The 23,027-nt window shown below is 39.2% G+C and overlaps 1 protein-coding gene across 1 annotated transcript in view; it reads left to right on the top strand.

The window, feature by feature from the left end:
* Positions 1-23,027, top strand: part of nphp4 (nephronophthisis 4) — a gene marked incomplete in the record, with an annotated part of 148,332 nt that overhangs the window by 70,411 nt on the left and 54,894 nt on the right. The window contains 4 exon segments of the mRNA XM_035655832.1: positions 6,810-7,028; positions 7,587-7,731; positions 12,162-12,214; positions 22,844-22,981. Coding sequence (XP_035511725.1) covers positions 6,810-7,028; positions 7,587-7,731; positions 12,162-12,214; positions 22,844-22,981 — 555 coding nt within the window.

Genomic DNA, 23,027 nt, shown 5'->3' with positions numbered 1-23,027 from the left:
GTCTGACCAAGCGGCATAAACATCCATTAAACCTTGCTAGCATGGCTAGAAACCTCTATCCTGAGCAATTATTTGGTCATTTTCCTAAAAGCGAGTAAAGAATCTGCCAGTGGGTTTAAAACATTTCATAACACTATATTCCAGCACAACTTGTTTAAAGAATGTTGCAGAATACATTTAAATACGTATTTATCCTGAATTAGAGATTCAATTATTTGTTTTGGTTTCACCCTCCTAGCTATGTGTATCTTCTGTATTAGTCCTCAGGTTTTTTAGCAAAAGAGCACCCAACTGCTGATCAAAAATGTGCATTAAATTGGCCTGAGCAGTGAACATGCCTTTCATGAACATCTCCTTGAAGTTTTGCTGTCAACGAAGGCTAGATCTAAGACTGAGCGCAATTCTTCTCAAGCCCTATTTGGCCTTGGTGAGCTGAATAGAGCACAGTAGCCTGCTGGGTTCATTTGCACTACTTGTGCAGATGGATGAAAATGTGAGTGGTTTAGTGCTCTTAAGTTAATGATCTTGGTGCATGTTCCCTCACTTCCTCCAGGGCATCTCATTGTGGAGAATAAGTAGCGGGAACTGTGGGCCGGTGCCTGTCACAGGGTCTTGGCTGAAATAATGACTTGCACAGCCCAACAGACTGAGGTAATAGTAATAACTGTCAGACTCCGTCTCCCATCAACGCTCACATCCCCCTAATTTAGGATTAATTTCTGCTGTACTCCAGAAAGCCCTGACTTGCTGAATGTCTTGCCATTTTCTTTGAGAGTCTCCAAAACTTTGCTCTGCAAGCTGCTTTATCTGAGCTTATCACAAACTTGACTTTTTTATTATTATTTTTTTAAATATCTGGACATATTTGGAAAATTTTAATGAGCATAGCAATATCAGCTCTGAATTGGTTTCTAAAATTACTTGTATGTATACGAAGAGGCCTTTCATTTGGACTGGTTGTGTCTCTGCTTCCAGTTCTTTTCGTCTGCTGGAAAATGATGTCTCAGCTGTCTTTGATGTACAAAACTCGCTGTAACCTTTTGATAATTTCCACTTTTTCACTTCTCCACAGTGTCCCCCCACAAGTTTGATGATTACCTTTCTTGCCCCAGGTTACAGACATGAGATCTTTGTTTCCACCCCGTAGTATGTTTGAAACAAAGACACTGCTTTCTTTTTATTTGTCTGGAGATGCTGCGGCATTATATTTTATACATCTAAACAAGGTTGATGGATTCTTCCCTTAGAAAACGCTTTGCCAGTTGGAGCAATTATGTGTGCAGTGACATCGCCTGTTATTGTTTTCAGTACAACTTTATGAAAAAGTTTGCTGCTTCCTTGTTTTTGCCTCAGGCTATCGTTTCTGTTTTTTTCTCCCAACTGCACTATTGAAACAAGTGCTTGGTTGCTCTCCGTGCGGAAGTTAATGACTCTTATTTTAAATATAGCCTTTAACACTCAAATCAACAGTGTAATCACACTTTGGGGAAATTGGCTATTGATCATCCTGCCTTGTCCGACATAATGACCACAGCAAACAGTTCTAAAAGCAACTTTTAATTCAAATGGCAAATTCCCTGATTAATTTAAATGTTTCCTGCCCAAAACAGTGCGAGAGCAAAAAGTCATACTATTTCTACTGAAATATTATGTCATTGATTTGATGTCTCTTTTCTGTCACCAGCAGGCTTTGCAATTGATTGAAAACTCACTGAGTTACTGTGGTGCTCAGAATGAGTCGATGCGTCTGACCCTCTAGGCAACTTTCTTCTCACTGGAGGCATTCAGCACATGCATACATCAGCTAACTACCTCCTACAGCACCGTGTCCTTACCACAATGCCATTAAACTGGCCACACCGGCATGTTGATGTAACATTGATCTCCGCTGTCATATAATCAAGAACCTGCACATTGTTGTTCTTAAGCTCATGTATGCCTCCGAACGTTGTGGACCGTTTGTGTACGAGGATTACATGCATAATGTGAATTTTCTGCCCGGCTTTAAATGAAACTATTATCCATGTTTGTTTACTCAAACCACAACAACAAGAGTCTCTTTGAGATTCCTTCAATCCTATTGTTTGCCAGCCCAAGCTGTCAGCGCTTTGTGCAGTTCATATGTAGATCACCTCGTTCCGAAGCACTTTAAAACCACTGCACTGAAATCTTGAAAGTGATTCATGTTGCTACCAGCTTTGCTTCTAAAAAGGAATTCTTACTTTGTGCTGTGAATATTTTAGTGCCATTGTTGTGTTAGCAGAATCTAGTTTTTCATTATTTTGACCATTAATTAATTAATTATTACTTATTTGATCCCAGTCTTGGATGTTCACGTCACATATGTTGGAAGATATGTAGTTATGGTGAAACATTTTAAGTCTGGATGTCTGTTTAGCTCACAGTTTTTCTTTTCCTTTTTATCCTCTCTCAAAGTTACTCAGTGCAATTTTGAACATAGTTATTCTCAGTTTCCTATGATTGGAAGCCTGAAAGCGTGTGATAAGCATTGAGTGTCGGATAGATAAAAGCTTTTTCCTGGGCTGTAGGCATCCCTTTGGAAGAGGCCCCTGATTGGTCTTTTGTCTCTCTCATTCTCTCAGAGCTCAGGCGGCATCTCTGCTCCCGAATCATCCCCGCAACTGAATATATTCATTGAATAATACAAGAAGTGAGTGTTGGGTCATGTGCTAGACACTCATTTTGTTCTTTCCCTCGTGTTCTGTGGGAGCATAGACATGTTAGAGACAGAGTGCTTTAAAAAAAAAAATAGAGAGAGAGAGACACACATTAGATAAATTGCCTCACAATTTTTACTGGCTACTCCCTGTGTCATAAAATGATCTTTCTCTAGTTGGATCATTTCTACAAAATCATCACTTTGAAAATGTTTGATTGAATGTTTCATATAAAGCATCTTATTAATTCAACCCCATGAGATGGAAAAACAGGCAATGCCTCAAGGGGGAATATCTGTCTGTTTTATGGCTGCCATATATTTCTGGAGTTACAATTCAAAGAAATAGCTGTTAATGTCTGTGCTACTTGGGGGTAAAATTATAGTCTGAAACAAACTACCTCTTGAGAGGAATGGAGTATTGATCTGCATCAGGGGCCGCTTGAAATGGGTGAAGCTTTGAAGAGGTCTTCTTAGATGTACATAACACACATTTAATGATAGGACTAGGTACTCTTCCGTTTGGTTCCAGGCAACAGCGATATTCTGTATATGACTGACCAGTCTGTATGTATATAGTCTTTAAAGCTGTTGAACAAATTGAACAGGCAAGGCCAATACCATTCTGGAGACTAAAGAGATTACTAGGCCAAATAATTGAAGGGAAGTGCAGGTTTAAAATATTTTTGGGTTTAGATGTGTTGATTTGAACTTGAAAAAAAGTGGTTAGGCTAGTGTAAAACAGGGTCTGATATGTCTTTAACCTTTACACCTCTAGCACTCTCAGTCCTCGCTGCAGTACACTATTAGTTGTAGCGTGCCAAATGTCAGCTCCATTAACCTATCTCAACACTTGACTTTGGGCTTTGTTAGCAAGCTAACAGGATAGCCAGGTTACTTTACATAATGCATAATAATCTGACATTTTGAAACTGCTCTCCCACGAAAAACAAATACACCTTTTTATTGCTTGTTTAACAGCCTAAAATGATCTATGTATTTGTTGAGTTGACAAGGACCTCGTGTGGCTGTGTGAATACTGACTGTCGTCTGTCAGAGGTTAAGGCAGAGGTAGAGGCAGAGGCTGCGAGGCCGCTTAGGGATGGGAACGAGGTGGGTGGATGGGTCAACAAAGGATGTGAATTTAACACCGGAGACAGCATCAACAGTCAACACTGGTTTCTTTTGACCATGGCAACTCTCTTTACCCAATCTCAACCAAAGACGTTTGAAAATCCAAACCACAATTATCCTAGACACTATATTTTTATTTTTTTTCAGGCAGTACAATAACTGTTAATTACCTCCCATGGCCTCATACCAATGAGATGACCGATACTTCATAACAGTAGTTAATGCACACTTGAGGGTAAGAAGTTGGTGATTCTATAGCTCTGTTCTAGCTTTAACTCTCCAAATGTTTATTAGGTAAAACATATAAAAACAACACAAAAACACTTTTTAGTATTGGTATTCATAGAACATAAAGTCTATCAAACATTTTGCAATAAAAAAAATAAATAATTGTGAACATGTGAACTACTTAAACATACACTGAGAACTCAAGATCCACTAAATATCTTTTTCTGGAGCTTTCAACTGCAACTCCCTGTCCTCAGTGAATGAAGTTAGCTTAGTTATCATGGAGGTGGCTCAGTTGTTATTAAATGACCTAAGTATATATATATATATATATATATTGATCACATGATAACAGTTGGTCATACACAGAGAAGATTGTAACCCATTTGTTCAAAGATGCTCTTTGGATGTGGATGGCCTCCCTGATCTTTCTCCAGCTGTCCGTTGACTCCTTGTTGAAGACTTTGACCTCTTCTCAGTGGATCCTATGGCTGGTTTTGATTTTATGTTCACAGAAAGCTGATGTAGTCTGTTTATAGTGTTCAGTCAGTCTCATGTCCAAGGTCCTTGCTGTTTCACCAATGTAGTCTTCCCGATGTAATGTCATGCACCACTCCAGTTTTCCTCTCTGGGGAACTACAACGACAGCATTGCCGGTGAACTACTGTATATCACAGTGATCTGTCCACATTCTGTGGGCATATAGAGCTGTGGTGGCAGGGGGAAATAGAATAAACAAGTCAACAAAACAAAACAATGTTTTCGTCTCGTATACTCCTCGTGGAGCTTACCGGAAAATCTGTTTGTCCATTGAATTTTTGATATTTTTCAGCCTGGTGAAGCCTTTTTTTTTCTGGCGTCTGTCCTTTCAGATGCTCAGCTGCGCTCCTGAAAGAACAGGTGGTTCTGTAACAGGCGGCTGTAACAGAGTTTGGAGGGAAACAAGTTCTACTTCTGTTGGCTGGTAGACTCACAAGCCAGTCACTAAACGCTTGCTCAACAGAGACTCAGGACCTTCTCCCAGCTTTCCTTGCTAAAACTGGGTGGAGTTAAAAAACAACAAACATACATTTCAGAACAATCTATCATGCGGAAGCTGAGTGCTTGTAAACACTGTTGTACCATATAACTTTGCTTGGGACATCCAGTTTAAGTGTTTTACAAAGGTCTCTCTGTGTTACAAAGTAATTTTCTCCACATCTTTTTCAAGACTGCATGCAGTTCCTGTTTACCATAATACCACCCAGTGGACTCTGCATGACATGTAGAATAAAGTTTATACTCATATGAGTGATGATCTATAGTATTGGATTATAATATTACATGTAAAAACTGTTCTCAGGGGAATTGTAAGCATTGAGGGAACCATTATATGCTCCACTTTGTCTTGAAAAGCAGGCTCCTTTTGTATTCTGTACTCTCCTACCTATGATTGATTACAATAGTCTGTGGCTGACCAGTTTATTAATCGATTCAGCAAAACCTCCGAATCCCCTGTGGATGATTTAAAGCAAAAGGCTTTTTTCCCTTTTTTTTCTTTCCCTGCGATGGCTTGAGTAGAGGTGCAATAAGAGTGATTATAAATCACAAAGCTGCTCCTAAACTGTATGTGTGACCTGGTATTTAGGCCTATAATGTATTGACCATATAGAATTGTCAGCAGTGGTAGTATGTTAACCCACTGTAGTTCAAAGATTTGTAATAAAGTTGACCTATTTTTATATTGCTTTCTAAATTATTCAAATGATTGAGTGCCTTAGTGATTTTGTTAATATGGCAAAGCTGTATTTAATTATTTAGGGTTGCACACCAGTAATATATTGTTTTGTTTTGTTTTTTGCACATTAACCTTAACTGTAAAATGTCTGCCTAAAACCTAGAAATGCAGTCATTCTAATCTACTGTCTACAGTTGTTTCATTAGACCAACCGTGTTTCTGTTTCAAGGGGAAGGTATGGAAAAAGAGATTGCTTCATCTGCTGTATCTTTTGAATATCAAATACTAATAATAAAAGTTTGTAGTTTGTTTTGTGGATGACAACACTTATAATAAATTCCAGTAAAGACCTAGAGTCATAGCAAAAAAAAGATGTTAAACATCCAGACACTTCTTAAACCCACCCTGCAGCAACACATTTGCATTTTCAGGGTTCCTGGTATGACACAGCCCCGGCTTGTTGAGCGAGACCAGACAGGATTTTTTAGTAATTTTAAACATTATTTTATTTGAAACTAAGACAAAAGAATAGTAAACATAATCAATTAATCTGAAGTCGTAAAACAGTGGTGGTTGCAGTGTTGAATGTGAGTGTGGTGCTGTGAAGGCAAAACAAAAAGAAAAACCAAACCAAAAAGTTACATGATGATTGAGAGAGAGAGAGAGAGAGAGAGAGAGAGAGAGAGAGTAATTTATAACCCAACATAATAATGAAGGTTACTAACTACCTGCTTACTCCTAGCTAGGTTAATACTGTAGGTAAATAGTTAACCAGGTAGTTCTGTGAAGCAAAGGTTCTCCTAAATCCATACTTTCTTAACTGATGAAAAATTGATTGTTTTGACAAAATCATAAAATAAGGCTGTCTGACCAACATTATCGACATACTGGAACAGAATTCAGACTAGGAGCTGAAAGCAACCTTTACGTTAAGAGTAAAGTTTTTGTGAAGTCACAAAAAGGTTAATCAAGGTTGTTTCTATATATGAAAACAATCATAATCATATCAGTGTCTGTATGTCCTCTAATGTTGTGTCTTTTTCCATCACGCAGCTGTCTGCCACCTCCACATCCCGAGCAGCCTTCTTGCAGTGCGTTCGCTGGGGGATTTGGTGCCCCTTCCAAGAGCCAGCTGCCTGGAAGGGGGAAGAGATACAGCTTGTTCTGCAAGGAGGTGCAAAGCCAAACCCTCACGGAGTCATGGTCTACAGCACAGAGATGTCTGCCAAAACTCAGAGCCCTGCGCCACTCTCAGCTCCAGGCACGGCTCAGGTAACACAACAGCACAGAGGAGCGTCTTTGTCGAAGGAAAAAATTTAAAGAATGTGTTGAAAGGTGTTAAGACAAGGTGCTTATTTCAGCACCTTTCAGCACTCACACAGATGTTTCCCTGAAGACAAAAACTTTCACATTATCTAAATTGTTTTTTAGCATTATGAGGTGCACCAAGATATTTGACATTGGTAGGCACACATACAGTACCTGTACAAGGTCAGATTACATCAGCCTTTAAAGCTCTGCACTGTAAATCATCATCACAGTTTACACCACACTTTCATCTTCAAGGTGCATCTTTTTAGTGACAGTATCAAACATTTCAAAGGGTGGAAATGTCGTCATGACTCTTCGCACATTAGCTGTGAATTTTCACACAGCTCAGGTATTTTAAAACAACTACACATCACCACCATATACCTCCTTCTGTCTGCTATTTCATTCATTCCAGTTGTGTCCTCCAATACAGAATCTGAACTGTTTATTCTCAGACTGTTATTATTATTTATCTGTTTCTTTGTGTGTGTTTTACCGAAATGTCTGAAACGTTCTTAGGCGAAGGTCTTGGGGGCGAAGGATAAGCTAACCTTTCGGCTGTCATCCAGTCCGGAGAGGAAGCCATCCAGCCCAAAGGCATCTCTGAGGACAAAGCAGGAGGATGTGTCACGTCAGAGAAAATCTCCTTCATCACCTTCACAAGGTAAATATCATCATATAATCCATAATGGCTTTTTAAGCACATGTTAATTACCTGGAATGTAATGGGAGCAATAATTTGATATGAGGAGTTTTCATCCAAAAAGGAGGCGAGTAGCTCTTGACTGCTCACATCCGACAAAGGTTTGTGTATTGGACCAGAAAATGTGGGGTCTGTTTCTGAAAATTGTTTTGTGGGTGCACCTCAAGTGTGCCGCAACACCCAGGTGTAATCAACCAAAGTTCTAAGCAACAAGCATCAAACTAGTCTGTCCTCTGCATATAATGCGGCGCCCACCTCTGCAGTGTTATCTCAATTGCACCACCTGCTCTCCGCGTGATTAGCATGCTTCATGATTGGGGTCTGAGGGGAATAAAGGGATAAACTCAAAGTGCTAGGAGAAGACGTTGGCTGTCCATTAGGGCCTCTTGATGTCTGCTCTAAGAGGGGTACTTTGGCCCGAACATAGACAACAACACACACATCCAGTATTCTCACTCTTCGGATTCTGACTAAATTGTGTGTTTAAAGGTAAATACATATACTGATATTTTTTGTGTTTTTATGTTTATTCAGTGATATTTGTTTACAACCCTGTTCATCTGACTGCTCAGGTTTCTTAGCCATGCAAGAAGCAGAAAATTTAGTACAAATCAGTGAGGGTGTCAAGGCGATGAAGCACAGTTACTTTGATTATCCTCTAACCTTTTTTTGTTGCACCACCAGCAGGTCAAAGTTTAATTTATCCTGGCAAACATATCAACATCTACTTGACAAATTGCCACAACATTTTGTACATTCATGGTCTCAGGGGATGAATCCTACTGACTTCAACGATCCCCTGACTTTTACTCTAGTACCACACTACAAGGTTGACATTTGTGGTTTTGAGTGAAATAAAACAATTGTTGATTAGATTGCCAAGAAATGTGGTACACACGTTCATGCCCTCCCTCAGAATAATCGCTTTGGTGATCCCCTGGTTCATCATGTAACACCACCATGAGGTCAAAATTTCTATTCCATTTTAAGTCCAGTACTTAGCTAGCAATAGGAATGATGGCCGAACCTTTTCAAAAATATATGCTCCAAGGTCCTTTGTTTTGCTAATTCTGTATCTGCCTCTTGGCGAAAAGCAAATGATTAGGCACATAAAGCATAAAGCAATTTGTATTCTCAGATATGGTTCTAATGTAATATAGAAGTAGCAAACATCATTACAGTCACATAGATCTATTCTTAACCTTGGGAATAACCCCCCATAAAGAACCTGTACTTCGGTCTGTACACCTGCCTGCTGAGTGACAGCAGCATGGTTAGTTGACATTGTTAGACAGTGGCCCCAGTTACTGATGAAGGTATCTTATATGGATGGCAATCTTAGCGTTATTCAATTTTCAGTTCAATAGCCAGAAAAACTTAATGAAGAAAAACTGACCACTCGACCATTTCAAGCGATGTACTGTGTAATATAACTGTACTAGCTAGCTAGCATAATCAACCAAGAGTTGCATTTAGTTATCATAGACAACTTATATTAGTAAAAAAAATATTAACAAAATAACAAATTCATGTTTTTTCATAGGTATACAAGATTATTTCATGTGAACATCTTGGTTCTCTGCACGCCCAGGGAATCTATGTAAAGTGTAGGGTCTCAGACAGGGGCACTCTTCATAAAGGGGAAGGCTTTTGTGTTTCGCATTCAAGTTGAGGTTTGTCACTACAGTTTGAGCAGCTGATAACCGCACAGGTTCCTCCCAATTTCATTATGCTATGTAGAAAGTAAAGGAAAAAGTCGAAATTTTTACACTTCTTAGGGCATACAAACTGGCTCATCCTGTAGGGAGCACCGCAGTAATGGCAGTAATGTGTTCTGGTAATGTAACTTCTGGTACTTCCATGGATTCGTGTATAAGAATTGATGTTTTTTTTTTCTACATTGTTATTCACCAAACAGCATTCCAGTGGTGGAATACAGTGGGTTTTCTGCCCTTTAACATTTTGTATGATTACTTAGCTTACAGCACACAAGTCTAGACTAAATTTTAACTATTTGGGACTAAAAAGAAGCCTTGGATTCCAAAGTTGAAAGGTTTTTGTGTTTTATTAATCCAGCTAATGTCATAATCCTGCTTTATCTCAAAATTCTCCAAACCTCCATGAACATTGTGTGTTGCTGTTCTGGAAAATCAGCAAATCTAAAAAAAAATACCTTCTCTAACTCAATTACATGACTCCCAGTAGAAATGTCATACCGTTTTTCCCATATCAGTGAGATTATAGCAGCAGAATAGCTTCAGTGTGAATTTTAAAAAACATTTCGGTAGCATCAAACATCAGCCACTGTGTCACCATGCATATTGGCTGTTCTTTGCTTTCTATAAGTGCAGTGATTAAGAATGTGAAAATAAACCTGCTTTTTTTCCCTCTTCAGATTTTAAGGGGGTTATCAGTGTATGCTGCTGAATTTCTCTAACAGAGGCTTTTTTATTCCGTCGTTCCCAATTAAGTGTGACCGTTCCATGATATCCCTCCAGAAATAACTCCTGAACCCCAAGCTTTTAAAAAGGCCTCCCACTGAAACAAAGTTCTGATTAAATATTCCACATCCTGCACACAGCCAAAGATAAATGACGTGCCACTGTCTGCATCTCTTATTGAAACCTACACTGCTGATTTGCTCTGTGCCTGTCAGTGAATTGATTAAAAGTGTAGTAAACACTACACACAGCCTCTCAATCCCGGTGACAGTAGAAAGAACTCGAGTGGACCCCAGTCGTATACTCGCTGATTCCCCCACTAATGATGCTGTTAACTTATCTTGGGAGAGAAGAATAGCATTGATCAGGGCCTACTTCATGGGTGTGTAAAGAAGGCTTTCGGCAGAGTCTATTAATGACATTTTAATCAGTGCTCAAGTGTCCTCAGAGGATCGCCCAAGAAGCCCGAATGATTTGGGCCAGTGTTCAGAGGAGAATGATATGATGGATCTCTGTCATTCTTTGATTTCAGGCACCTTAATCATCCTTGACTTTGTTTTCCCAGGATTCTGTGTGTGTGTGTGTGGGCACATGGACTTGCCCGTAAGGGTGCTGCTTTCCATTGCAGATAGCTTATTTAGATGAATATGAAATTCATGGCCAATGTGAAATATGTAATTCATGTCTTTGATGCATGTATATTTATTAATGTGGAAAGAGCTAACTGCCTTTCACAACCTTTGACTGTTAGAAAGAAACAAGACACTTTGCCTATCCCATATTCTCAGAATGAACCGATGAGTTATTCATGATGGACATAAGACAGCCCATACATTTTCATGAATCTATAATTTAGCTACAGAATCCCGTGTTGTTTACATGACCATCACACATCACTCTCTGCTTCTAATGATAAGCTGAGCGGAGTAAAATATGGAGGCGATCTTGCTGTTTTGACGCAGATGCTCATTAATGAATTTTAATGATGCATCATCTTTACATATTTAAATGTATTTTCCGCCGGTGTCTTGTGCACGTATAGGTGCTTGTATCTGCCTCTTGTACATCTGCTAGTTTGCTCAGCTGTCAAGAAGGCCTCTCATTGATCATGAATAAATGGCCAATTGCACGTCAGCCCTGCTAATGAGGTGAAACACATTTTCCGACGGCTCAAGACGTAAAACAGTGAGCAAACTGAAAGCCCTAAAAACAAAATGGCGGCGGGGGGGTGGGATGCCAGAACGTATTTGAGACAGAGAGCCAGCCAGTCCTGCACCGTGTCCACTCTGTGTGCATGTAGTCTGAACAGATGGGAGCTACAGTAAGACACCCCAGGCAACTGAGGCAATTTCCAAAAGGCCAGTCAAGCCCAGCACAGTGAGCGAGAAAGAGTGGGAGAGGAGGACAAAGAGATGCTGGAAAGCCTTTCATTTCAGTATTACCATGGCTACCAACCAAAAACCTCAGGAAGTATTGTTGGACTTTAAACTCAGCGTGACATCTAAATCTAACTCTGCCTCCTGATCTGTGTGAAATTGGATAGATTTGTTACTGATTGGAAGTTCTGGTTATTTACTTTGCCAAAGTTATTCAGTACTCATCATTACAGTATTATTCTCTATACCGCTGCATGCCACCTGACTGAAAATCCAATCCACAAGAAAGCAATCCGAAGCTACTGTCAACTTCCATTCCCTCTCACAAGCTAATATTCCAGTAAATGTCTAACCACACTATAAAAATAACAGTGCTGCTAGGTACGCTAAACATTACTTACAGTGTTGTCAGTTACTCTTGTTAAACATTGAACTGGTTGTTTGCACATAGCCAAGCGATATGCAGATTAATACATTAACAAGTCCAATACATAAAAGGGATGCATAATATTACTGTTTACACATTACAAGGTGTTTTCTCTTTATCTGCTTTTTTGTTTTCCTTGTGTTTTAGGTCAAAAATACGTTCCGCCAGCTTCTCCTCCAGAATCTCCTCAAGGCCCCGGGGTAAGACACCTTGTCACCTACTCAAATGTACAAGCGACTAAACACTAAGCCCTAAAACAGCTAGTGCTATGACAAAAAGTTCCTACCTCCTCACTAAGAGCAAATCTACACCGCGGGAATTTAATCTGACTTTTGAACTTGGATTTCTTTCAAGAGGAATAAAATCCTGCTGTCAGTGGTTCCACGCACGATCACCTGTTCTAAACCTCTGTAATCTAAAGCTGCATTCATAGATTTGTTGTTTGTTGGTTTGCTTTTTTACCACTTAGGCCGAAATATATCATTTTGACATACTATCCCCTTTTTTGCTCTGGTTAGGTGTCCAAAAAATATCTGACTATTTAGCCGCTAACTGTCTTATTTTTTGTCCTGTATTATAAGCTGGGCAGGGCAAAATAAGATCTGTACAGTATGTCTGTTGTCGGGCTCTGGCTCAATGTTCCACCCACAAGACGATGTGACTGGTTACACATCACAAGTAATAGCCTATCTGGCTAAAAGAGTACGGCAGCAGATATTTGTGTTTGTGTTATAATAGCAATCTTCTACGCTGAAGTTGCAGAAACACCACAATCTTATAATCTTTTACTATGATGACAAGCATTCCACATTACCACTGAAAATAATGATGAGCTTTGTTGCATTAACTTTATATAGTTAACAAGCTATTAGTGATAGCCAGCGTTATATCTTTGAGTAGCGTTGCTGCCAGTGCAACTGAAACTTATTTTAGTTATCATATTACAAACATAACATTACTTGCACATATGAGTTAGTGTGTTAACATGTTATAGGTAAGGTCATAATAGGGTAAGTTAATGTTGAGTCTTGTAGAACTGCTGAGCAAAAACATAGATAGGCTTTAACATTGTTTCTAGCATGTCACTTACCAGAGCCACTCTCAATAGCTGGTGCAACTGAATGCTCAGAACTGTTACAGTACAAAGTTCAGCAACAGAAAGAAAGATCATACATGTTGCATATTCTGCACACAGAAAATAGGATTTTTGAGGAAACATATGCCTTTGTGAAGAAACATTATAAACCAGTATTCTCGCTCTAATCAGTACCTGTCAAAGGAAAACGATATAAATGGATTCTAGTTAACAACTGACCTGGAGTGATTCCTGGCTGGATGGCAGAACCAGAAAGCCCCTCTAGCAGTTCCCCTTCCATGCTCTTTAGACAAAGATCATAAATCTTGACTAACCCACAGTCATGCTCTGTCTGGCTTGTCTACAGAAATTGCAGGTCAAGCCTATACATTTTTAAAAATGTCAGAAAAAATGCATTATCTGTCCCAGATCTCTCGACACCAATGTGATTATGAGGCATAGTCTGCATTAGTAAAGAGAGACATGAGTAGAAGTATTTTTTATGTTGTTGTTTTTCCTTTTAATCTTTTGACTTACCTGTATGAGATTCCAAAAAGATTGGGTCTGTGAAAATATCCTGCAGCCAGAGCGTTACTGAATATGTATGCAGCTGGCTTTGGAAAAGGAAAAATGAAATATGTGGGTGTGAATCTGTTGGAAATGTTATTCTTGGCGGAAGAAAACAAAATATCTTTGTGTGTCAATCATGGAACATTTAAATCACCACAGAAATCTGGGAAATAGAAGTAACTGATGATGATAATCATGCCTAGTTGCATCAAATCAGATTAAATGTCACATTAGCATCAGTGTATATTAGAGGCTTCCCACAGGAATCTCATATAGTACTGATCAATTCTACAATAATAAATGCAACTGCACCATAATCATCCATCCATCATATCTGAGGTGGGCGACAGTGACTGACTCATATCCCATTCTTGGTGAGATACCACACATGGACAAACACACATCTACCATATGTAACATATACCAACAGTATGTGCTGCTGTGTGTGTGTGTGTGTTTTGTGTGTCTGTTCGTCTGGGTTGAGCTAAGCTACGGGGCGTTACCATCATCCCTCAGCCTGAGTGGAAGTGCCAGTGGAGACTGGGAGTTGTGATGGATGCTGCTTTCTCTCAGGATGAGGCCAGGGACACACACACACACACACACACACAAACACACTCACCACACTAACATAGTGCCACAGAGCGTAGGAGGAGAGAGATCAGCTCTGTTTCAGTGTTAGATCTCTGGGCTAAAATGAGCCAGAGACTGTATTGTCGACTCATTTTAAATTGAACCAACAGGGGCTGGGAGCTGTGGGAGCTGTGGGAGCACTGCACCCATGAACTCTACAAATCGACCTTCATTTTGATTAAGCAGCGAGGGCGGTGGAAGCCTGCAAGTGGGCAGCCCCAGTGGGTAACAAGAGACGACTGTGGTCATACTGGGCAGCTCTTAGGGGATGACACCAGAAGACGGTGGTACTTAACTGGATATACCACTCAGCATGTATGGAGTCTTTTTTCCACTCTTAATTCGAAAAACATCTGGTATATCAAATAGGCAGAATTAATGAAAGGAAAATGTGTTATTTCCACTGTGTGTTTTTGTTTTTATGTCTTTAATGAACATGTATTTTCACTGCTAGTTAGTAGATGCTTATATCATATTCCCAAGTTGTTAGGGTTTAAAAAGTTCACCCACATTTTCCAAAAGGAGCAATTAACTTTGCACCAAAGGTAAGGCACACATTGTAAAACAGAAGAAACTTTTTGATGAGTTATTATTTAAAACAAGAGTATGGGAAATTTTCCAGAAGAGCAGCCAGTGTGGCCACAAGTGGAGATTACAGCATAATAGCACATTGAATACAAAGACACCATCATTAGGCAATCTGACTTACTAGAGGCACATGCACCACATGTTTTGCCATTTCCACAGTAGTTTCTTTTTAAAATTTGTGAACATTAAGGAGACTGTGTTATTTCTTTGTTCAAACGTTTAATAGTCTTTCTTTTATAAGTAATATTTATATTAATTTCTGGTAACCTCTGGTCACTCACTGTCTTGGTTTTTCCAGTCTTGGATACCACTCCTCAGAATCCAGCTGTTTTTAATGAAATAGCTCTGGTAAACTCACTGTACACTACCTGCCCGGCACCATGCACTGCAGACGGACAAAGTTGTTAGCAACTAGCTGGCGTAGATGGTCAAATATACGAAGATGAATACTAATGTTGCCCTGTGTTTGTTCCGTCGCTCCCAAGTAGCCAAAGGAAATACGTTAATGTCCCACAGATTCTCCTTTACACACATATTCATGAGTAAATAAGGGGGTAAAAGGGCAGTCATTAGTGCCATGCCTGCTCGGTTTGCACAGCATAGATATCTATCTGATGGCGGTCCAGGGTTCTGCATAAAGAAATGAAATAGAAAAACACTGTGTGAAGCCATGCCACTGCTGTTGGCAGTCACCCTACAATTCATCACGACTGTAGCGTTGCAGCAAAATTCACAAATACAGTCTCTCTCCTGTCTCCTGCCCTTTCAAAGATACTGTTATAAAAATACACTTGTTTCAATCCCAAAATGATTTTGCCTGTTCAACAAAAATGCCTTTTCTCCTCAACATGACTGTCAATTGCTGATTAATCAATGGCATCTTTCTCTGAAATGGTTCTGTAAACAAGCCGTACGCTCCGCTCTGTCTGTAGGCATTGTTGGATCTGACAACTTTCTCTTGCTCGCATAAATTATTGATCCTTGACACTCTGGGTTTGCCGTGGTGCGGAATGCTAAGGATCCTGTGGTATTTATAGCCAACATTTGGGAGAGCAGCTGAGTTTGTTTGCCTGTGTTGATGATGATTTCTCGCATCGGGCTGCGGTCATGTTTTCAGGGTCGTGCTCGTGTTCTGTTGACCCAGGTGGTCTTGTAGTCTGTGTGCTAGAGGTGAGGCCATGTTTCAGTTTGTTGCTGGCAGAGGCCTTATTGGCAGCTGGTAGTGGCTCAGTCAGACCTCATTTTTGCAGCTCTCTTTTACACAGTTGTAGCTGGTGCCTCATCCTCAAATCAAATGGCTTTTTCAACAGAATAGGATTCAAGATTTCTGAGTGATGTATGACTCTGTAGGTATGTACTTTCTGTTTGTGAATCCTTCTGCCTTAACACTACCCAGTGAAGTGGTCAATATCATTATAACCATGTAGTGGAAGCTCATTTTCATGCTACAAAGTAAACGGTAAGTGATATCGATGTGAGCTAAATAAAAATAGATTTTTGTGTTAAACAAATCATAAATAGTTTTCTCTGAAATTACAATGGATTTCTGTTAATGCTTGTGTTTGTTTTATGATAATCACGGCTTAGAGATTACAGCTCAACCTCATGATGCTACACTAGTAATTATTGCTGGAGGAAAAGTACCTAACGTCAATTTGCTGCTTAACATTCGTTTGGTTGAGATGGATTTTTTATAATTGATCATCTTGAACTCTCATTTCTCAGATATTTGTGATGGTAGGGTGCATTAGCTGTAAATGAGATAAACTGTAAACTGAATTTTATGCATATTTATACCAGTGTGGGGGCCTTGTAGTCTAGTTTTGGAAAATCTGAATGGAAACTATAGTATTACGTTTGAAGGCTGCCAGATCGTTTGGAACACTGAGATAACGGTTTCACAGGATAAAGAGGTGTAATTGCGCTTCTGTTTGTGTAATATGAAAGAGCAAAATATCCAATTCATTTTGATCTTAAATGCAAACATGAAGAGGGAAGTGATGACTTTAATATATCAATCACTTTAGTACATGTTAACAATCCTACATTCTACCTTTGTGAAGTTTATAACATTTAGTTTTTGTCAGTGTCAGAGAGGTTGTTTTTAGGCCAACTAATATTTAAAGGTCCAGTGTGTAACATTTAGAAGGATCCATTGGTAGAAATGGAATATAATATTTACAGTAATGTTTTCATTAGTGTATAATCAACAGAAAATGTTTGTGTTTTCATTACTTTAGCATGAGCCGTTTTTACCTACAGAAGGAATGGGTCCTCTTCCACAGAGGCTGCCATGTTGAACCGCCGTGTTTCTACACTAGCCTAGAACTGACAAACCAAACCTGGCTTTATAGAAGGCTTTTTTTTTCGTGGCCCCCGTAATTTCTCCTACATGCTTGGAATCCCGAGCTGTATTCAAATAGTTGCAGTCTGCAACTTCACTGCTAGATGCCACTGAATCCTACAGACTTTTTAGGCACCGCATATAGGTTATGAAAATGTCATATTTTGGTGCCATTGCATGGTAGTATCAAGAATGACAGCTAATTTTCATACAAATAAAAACTTCAGCCAGAATATTAAAAGAAATTCTGGAATTACACAACATACATTTATTGGAAAAGTGAAAGTACAGCACTAAAATGTCTACATATTACACTTTTAAAGCACACAAGCTAAATTTTTTATCATAACTCACATAATGAACAGTGTCTTAACAAGCTGTGACAGATTTAATCTGCTAATGATGACTGTAAATAGCAAACCTACTCAGCTGTAAATTGACATTGAATCTTATTTAAAAATTTAAAAAACACGTTTTTTTCTTTTAATTGAAAACAAGAGAGCATGGGTTGCGTCTTTTTGCTGTTAAAATAATACCAACAAATGATTTGTGATTTAGAAGAAAAACATATCTCCCTACATTTAATACTACCTAGACCACAAATACAGGCCTGTGGGTAGTTTATACAAAATAATTGCAATTTTAATCACAATCACAATGTCCTCATATTATAAAGCTCTAGTCCAAAAATATTATTGATATACTGTAAGCAGGTACCGCCATATTCTCATGTAATACATTTTATTTATTTCTGTTCTTCTGTTGTCGTTAAGCATATTTTTGGAATAGGCTTATTTAATCAGGGTTTTGTAGCCTTGTCAAGCCACTGAATTTCAGGTACAGTAACATTAATTTTTCAACTTCCTGCAGACACACTTTAAATGTTTCAATAGATGGTTGTAATGTTTATATTATCCCTGCTTGCACCATTTGTAATAATTTTCTTTATCTTGGCTATTTCTTATCATTCAGTAGAGATTAATCTCACCAGTTGATCATGTCTTTCTTGTAGCATTTCACTCCGTCCTGAGCGTCCTCACTTTTTTATTTTCACTTGTCACACTCACACACACAATTATCCCTCATCATGACTTGCATCCAACCCCCATTGTTCACACTTCGCACGCATCTCTAATATTTTCCTCCTTTGTGTGCTCGAGTCCTCTACCATTTGTTCTCAATATTTCATTCCAGTAGTCTCTCCATCTTCTCACTCTTAATCCTCCTCCCTTTTGAAACCACACCATTGTCTCACTTTCGTTCTTTGAGACGCCAAATGAGCTTGACCTCATGTCACAGTCTTTCCCCCTCACATACACACACATACTGATCATCAAGAAATGCCCAAATAAACATTCACAAAGGTCCTTGTCATTAACACAGGTTATAACACACCTTACACACAGAAAGGAAACAAGTGAAATTTGCATATATTGTACGTATACACAAAAAACACACGCACAAGCACACACACACACATATATACAAAAACACACATGCAGGTCCCATAAAGCCAGAATGTGAACAGATGATCTGCTTGGCTGTCAGGGCAAACAGGCTGAGTTCAGAACATTGGCAGCCACAGTAATACCACTACTAATTGCCTTTCTCTGTGTATTCTCTTGGTGTGTGTGTGTGCTGGTGAGGAGAGAGAGAGAGGAGAGAGAGAGAGAGAGAGAGATCCTCACATGCAGGAGTGAGTGGGGTCTTTCACACCCCTCTGTGTGCAGAACTTTTGCGTTGACCTCGAATTGATATCACATACGTGTGTGTGTGTATGTAAAATGTGATACGGCTTAGCAATACATGTGAGGACTGACTTGTGACTGCCCACTTGTCGTGACATTTTAGGACATTTTGAATTGTGAGGACATTTTGACCAATCACAACAGCCAAAACAGCTCATTTTAGTATCACGCCTACATCTACAGTACCATAGTGTGCAAACTGTTGATTGTTTTCAAATTAATATATCCACTATAAAACCATGTGTACTGTAAGTGAGTCAAACCACTTTGGTTTAAAATCTCCATTCCAGTGACATTTAGCATTTACCAGGCCTTTTAAAAGGATACTCCACTCAAAATACCCAAAGAAAGATTTAAAAGGCGACTGCCCTAAGAAGTTGTTGAGGGCGAACAGCAGCTGTGTTCAGCCTGACTTCACTTAGCTACTATGGATTCCACTATAGCCAGATCTTGTAGTCCTATGGGAGATGGACCAGATGCTTGGCATGACATTAAAATAAAAAATAAACTGTTCAAGTCAAATATACATATGGAGTATAAAGAGTTTATGTAAGAGGGAAATTAGAGGAGCAAACTCCACACAGGAAGGCCCCAGTCAAACCTAGTGGGGTCCGAGACTAGGGCCTTCTTACTGTGAGGCAACACACATTTTCAGAGGAACGAAAGGTGTAAACATACTCACTTTGCTATTTTACTTTGCCTATTGAGGAGTGGCAAATTTTAATACAAATGTCGGGGTCAGCTTGACTTCTTCAACCTCACTGACCTGTTAGTCATTACAAGCTGTGCAGCCAAACATTACTCAAACCCACAGAACTTTTTAATTCTAGTCAAGATCCCAACGTTTCCAAGGAGACCAAGTTGTCAGGGTGAATTTAGGGGTAAATGTGCATAAAATTACTCACAAGACATCTAGAATATTTCCATATGATGGAATAGTGCAGTCATCAAAACCGTGGAGTCTTCTGCTTAAATATTTCACCCGGAGTAAACATCATATATCTTCGATGGAGTTTTGGAACAAGCTGATACAGAATGTATATGATGCTGTCAGACAGTGTGGAATAAGATGATTTTTTCAACCTTAAAGCTACTTAACAGTACATTAAAGGAGAAAATTGGGCGAAGATTATGATTTGGTATATAGGGACAAAGTGGAGAGCTCAGATATCCTGAAGGAACACAAAGCAGAACTGCTGCTCTTTTGCATAAAGAGCCAGTTGGTTTGGTTAGGGCATCTGATCAGGATATCTTCTAGACACCTCCCTGTTGACATCCATCTGGGAGGAAACCTTGGAGCAGATTCACGCCAGATGTATAATATATCCTGTCAAGGCTGGGAATGCCTCAGGATCCCCCAGGAGGATCTAGAGGTAGCCAGGGAAAGTACGCCTAAGCTCCTCTACTTACTTTGCTGCCTCTGCTAATAAAAAGTAGATAAGTAGCAGAAAAAAGCTGAAGCTGAGAGAAATTTTTATTAAAATTTACTTGTGATTCTGGTCATTAAGCAGACACATTTAAACAGCTAACGTTGAGTCATGAGCTCGCTTTCTGAAGCCATAACATAATGAAGTTTTAATACATGACGAGGTGTCTGGATATACGTAAATAGTCCTGACTTTTTAACTTAAAAGCATTCTGTATTGAAATAACATTTACAGTGTTTTTACCAAAACTCTCAGTTAGCACTCAGTAGTAATGAATGTCTGTGATTGATGATTGGACAGAAGCGCTATGCCATGTGCTGACCTTTATGTTTGTTGCATATTGTCATTTTGGAAAAGCAGGATGGCTGACTATCATCATCAGTTCTTAACATAAAAAAGCCATGTAGTGGCACAATCATAGTTAATTTTATTTCTGCAATGTCTACAATAAAATAAAATCTGGACTAGGAATATGCGCATAAAGATATGACAAATTCACTTACTTGTTACCCATGTTAAACAGTAAAATTAATGTATAATGCATTCAAATCTGTTTCTCTCTTATGGTGTCCATCAAACAATACTCTTCAGATATGTAAACCATAACCTTCAATTGTTGATATTCTTGCTTGAAACCATAACATTTTTTATCCCTAATACTTAGAAATGTGCCACAAGCTCCTGTGCTGAAGTAATGTGTGTGGAGCAGGCTCCTATCGTAAATTCTCAAATACAGGTCTAAGTAATGGCTGGTATTGAAATATTATGCCGGTCATTACTAAAGCCTCTGTAAAAATTGTTGAGGGCAGGTGGAATTGCATTATAATGACTCACATGGTAAATCCAGCATGATCCATTTCCACAGCAGTAATTCTATCAGTACAGCAGTCCTGTCATACTCACCACTCCTATGCTTCGAGTTTCCTCTTTAAAAAGAAACTGTTTTATTTCAATTAAGTCCAATTCCTTCTACTTCTACCGCCATTCTTTCAATTGTTGTTAAGCTACCATCAATGAAACACTTCTTGCACAGATGTTTCACCTTACAAGCCTTCCAGCTCAAACGCTATAATGCTTCCCTTTCTAGGTAGGCTTTTAATGTGAATCGTCTGCAGTCAAAAGAACAAAAGATCAAAAGAGGAACAGCAAAGTAGAATTTTGAATGAGAACAGTGTTTCAGTTAAAAAGAGGAACTTAGAGCATGATGGAAGTAGTGAAAATGTACATTATATCCATTTTATCTAAACAGGTTAACATGGAGGAAACGGCAAACACCATAAACAGCTACTTAAAATGGAAACAGATCAGAACACAGGGAGGCTTCTCTATAAAATACAAAGTAAATGAACTCAAAAAATAGGAACAAATCTGAATAAATGCTGTCTCTAACATAAGGCTCAACAAGTCCTCCATATTAAACAACAAAATACATTGTCTTTCAAAACTATTACAAATCACTCTTCACACAGTAAATCTGTTTCATGACGTGACAATGCTATGATTAAGGTTTGGAAAATGACTACTTTGTTAAGGCTATGGGACCTTCATTGTCATGGTTACAATGATAAACACGTGGTTAAAAATCAAAGACATGCTTTAAAAGCAAAACAAACATTCGAATTTTGATTTGAGACAGGAAATGAACAGTGGTTTCCCATGTTCAAGTCTGATGTTTTATTGATCCAACCATGCACCCTGACCACCTCTGTAAATTGAACTTTTCACTCTATAATAACGTCACCTGACCTCTTCCTTTGCTCCTCATAATTACTACGGCTGCTACAGGCCTTTGTCACAACAAGTCACTTGAAAAAGTCGTTTCGCGGCTCATAAGACTGACGCTGTTTTCTTTGACGATAGTCTTAAAAGTCTTGTTCTTTCTGTAGTTGAGATAAACTAAACTGGTTACTAAATGATGGTACATCTCTCCCTGATGTGTTATACAAATGTCCTGTACTCTACACCCAGTTTCTCTAGCATTGCACTTCAAGCTGGAACAATCTTAATCTTATTTTCTGTGGAGTGAAAGTGGAGTGGCCTGTTGTGGCCAGCTGTTTTTGGATATTATTTTCCTATTAAATATCTGTAGTGATTGCTATGTCTGTTTTGCCACTCTTTCATAACCCTTGAGACAAATGTAAGGACCAACAGCAACTCAGATTATCCACCACAGTTTCTTTTGTTTTCAGTCAAAAGTCCTCAGAAGCAAGAAGAGAGCAGGCAAACAGTTTTGGGTTGGACCTGCTGGGGGATGACAGTGTTGAAAGATTGTGGGTGGAGAAGTGGGTGGAGTGAGAAGGGCTTATGAGTGCCAAAGCAGTGTAATGGTCTGTGTTTGTCGTCTAAGATGGCCCATGTGTCTCTCTGGCGCAAAGTGTATTCCTGAGCCCTGTTGTTCGTAATCATAATAATAACAGCGAATCATTTGCATTGTTTCTTTGCAGCTCTCACTGTCTCAGCTGGCAGCTACTTCACGTTACCCGACCATCAGCCACTCCAGCTCAGCGTTGCCATGGCAACAGTCGTTTCCTTCTCTGCTCCATCCTTCCCCGTTGGCATCGGCCCACCAGCTGTCACATGTCGTAAGATTTCCACCCCCGTACACTCTCTCTCTCACACACTCTCACA

This window comes from Morone saxatilis, unplaced genomic scaffold (genome assembly GCF_004916995.1).
Source record: "Morone saxatilis isolate NCDOM2014 unplaced genomic scaffold, NCSU_SB_2.0 Contig15, whole genome shotgun sequence".
In the NCBI taxonomy this organism is placed as follows: domain Eukaryota; kingdom Metazoa; phylum Chordata; class Actinopteri; family Moronidae; genus Morone; species Morone saxatilis.
Note: the sequence above shows the minus strand (reverse complement) of the source record. Positions and strands in the feature narration are given on the sequence as shown.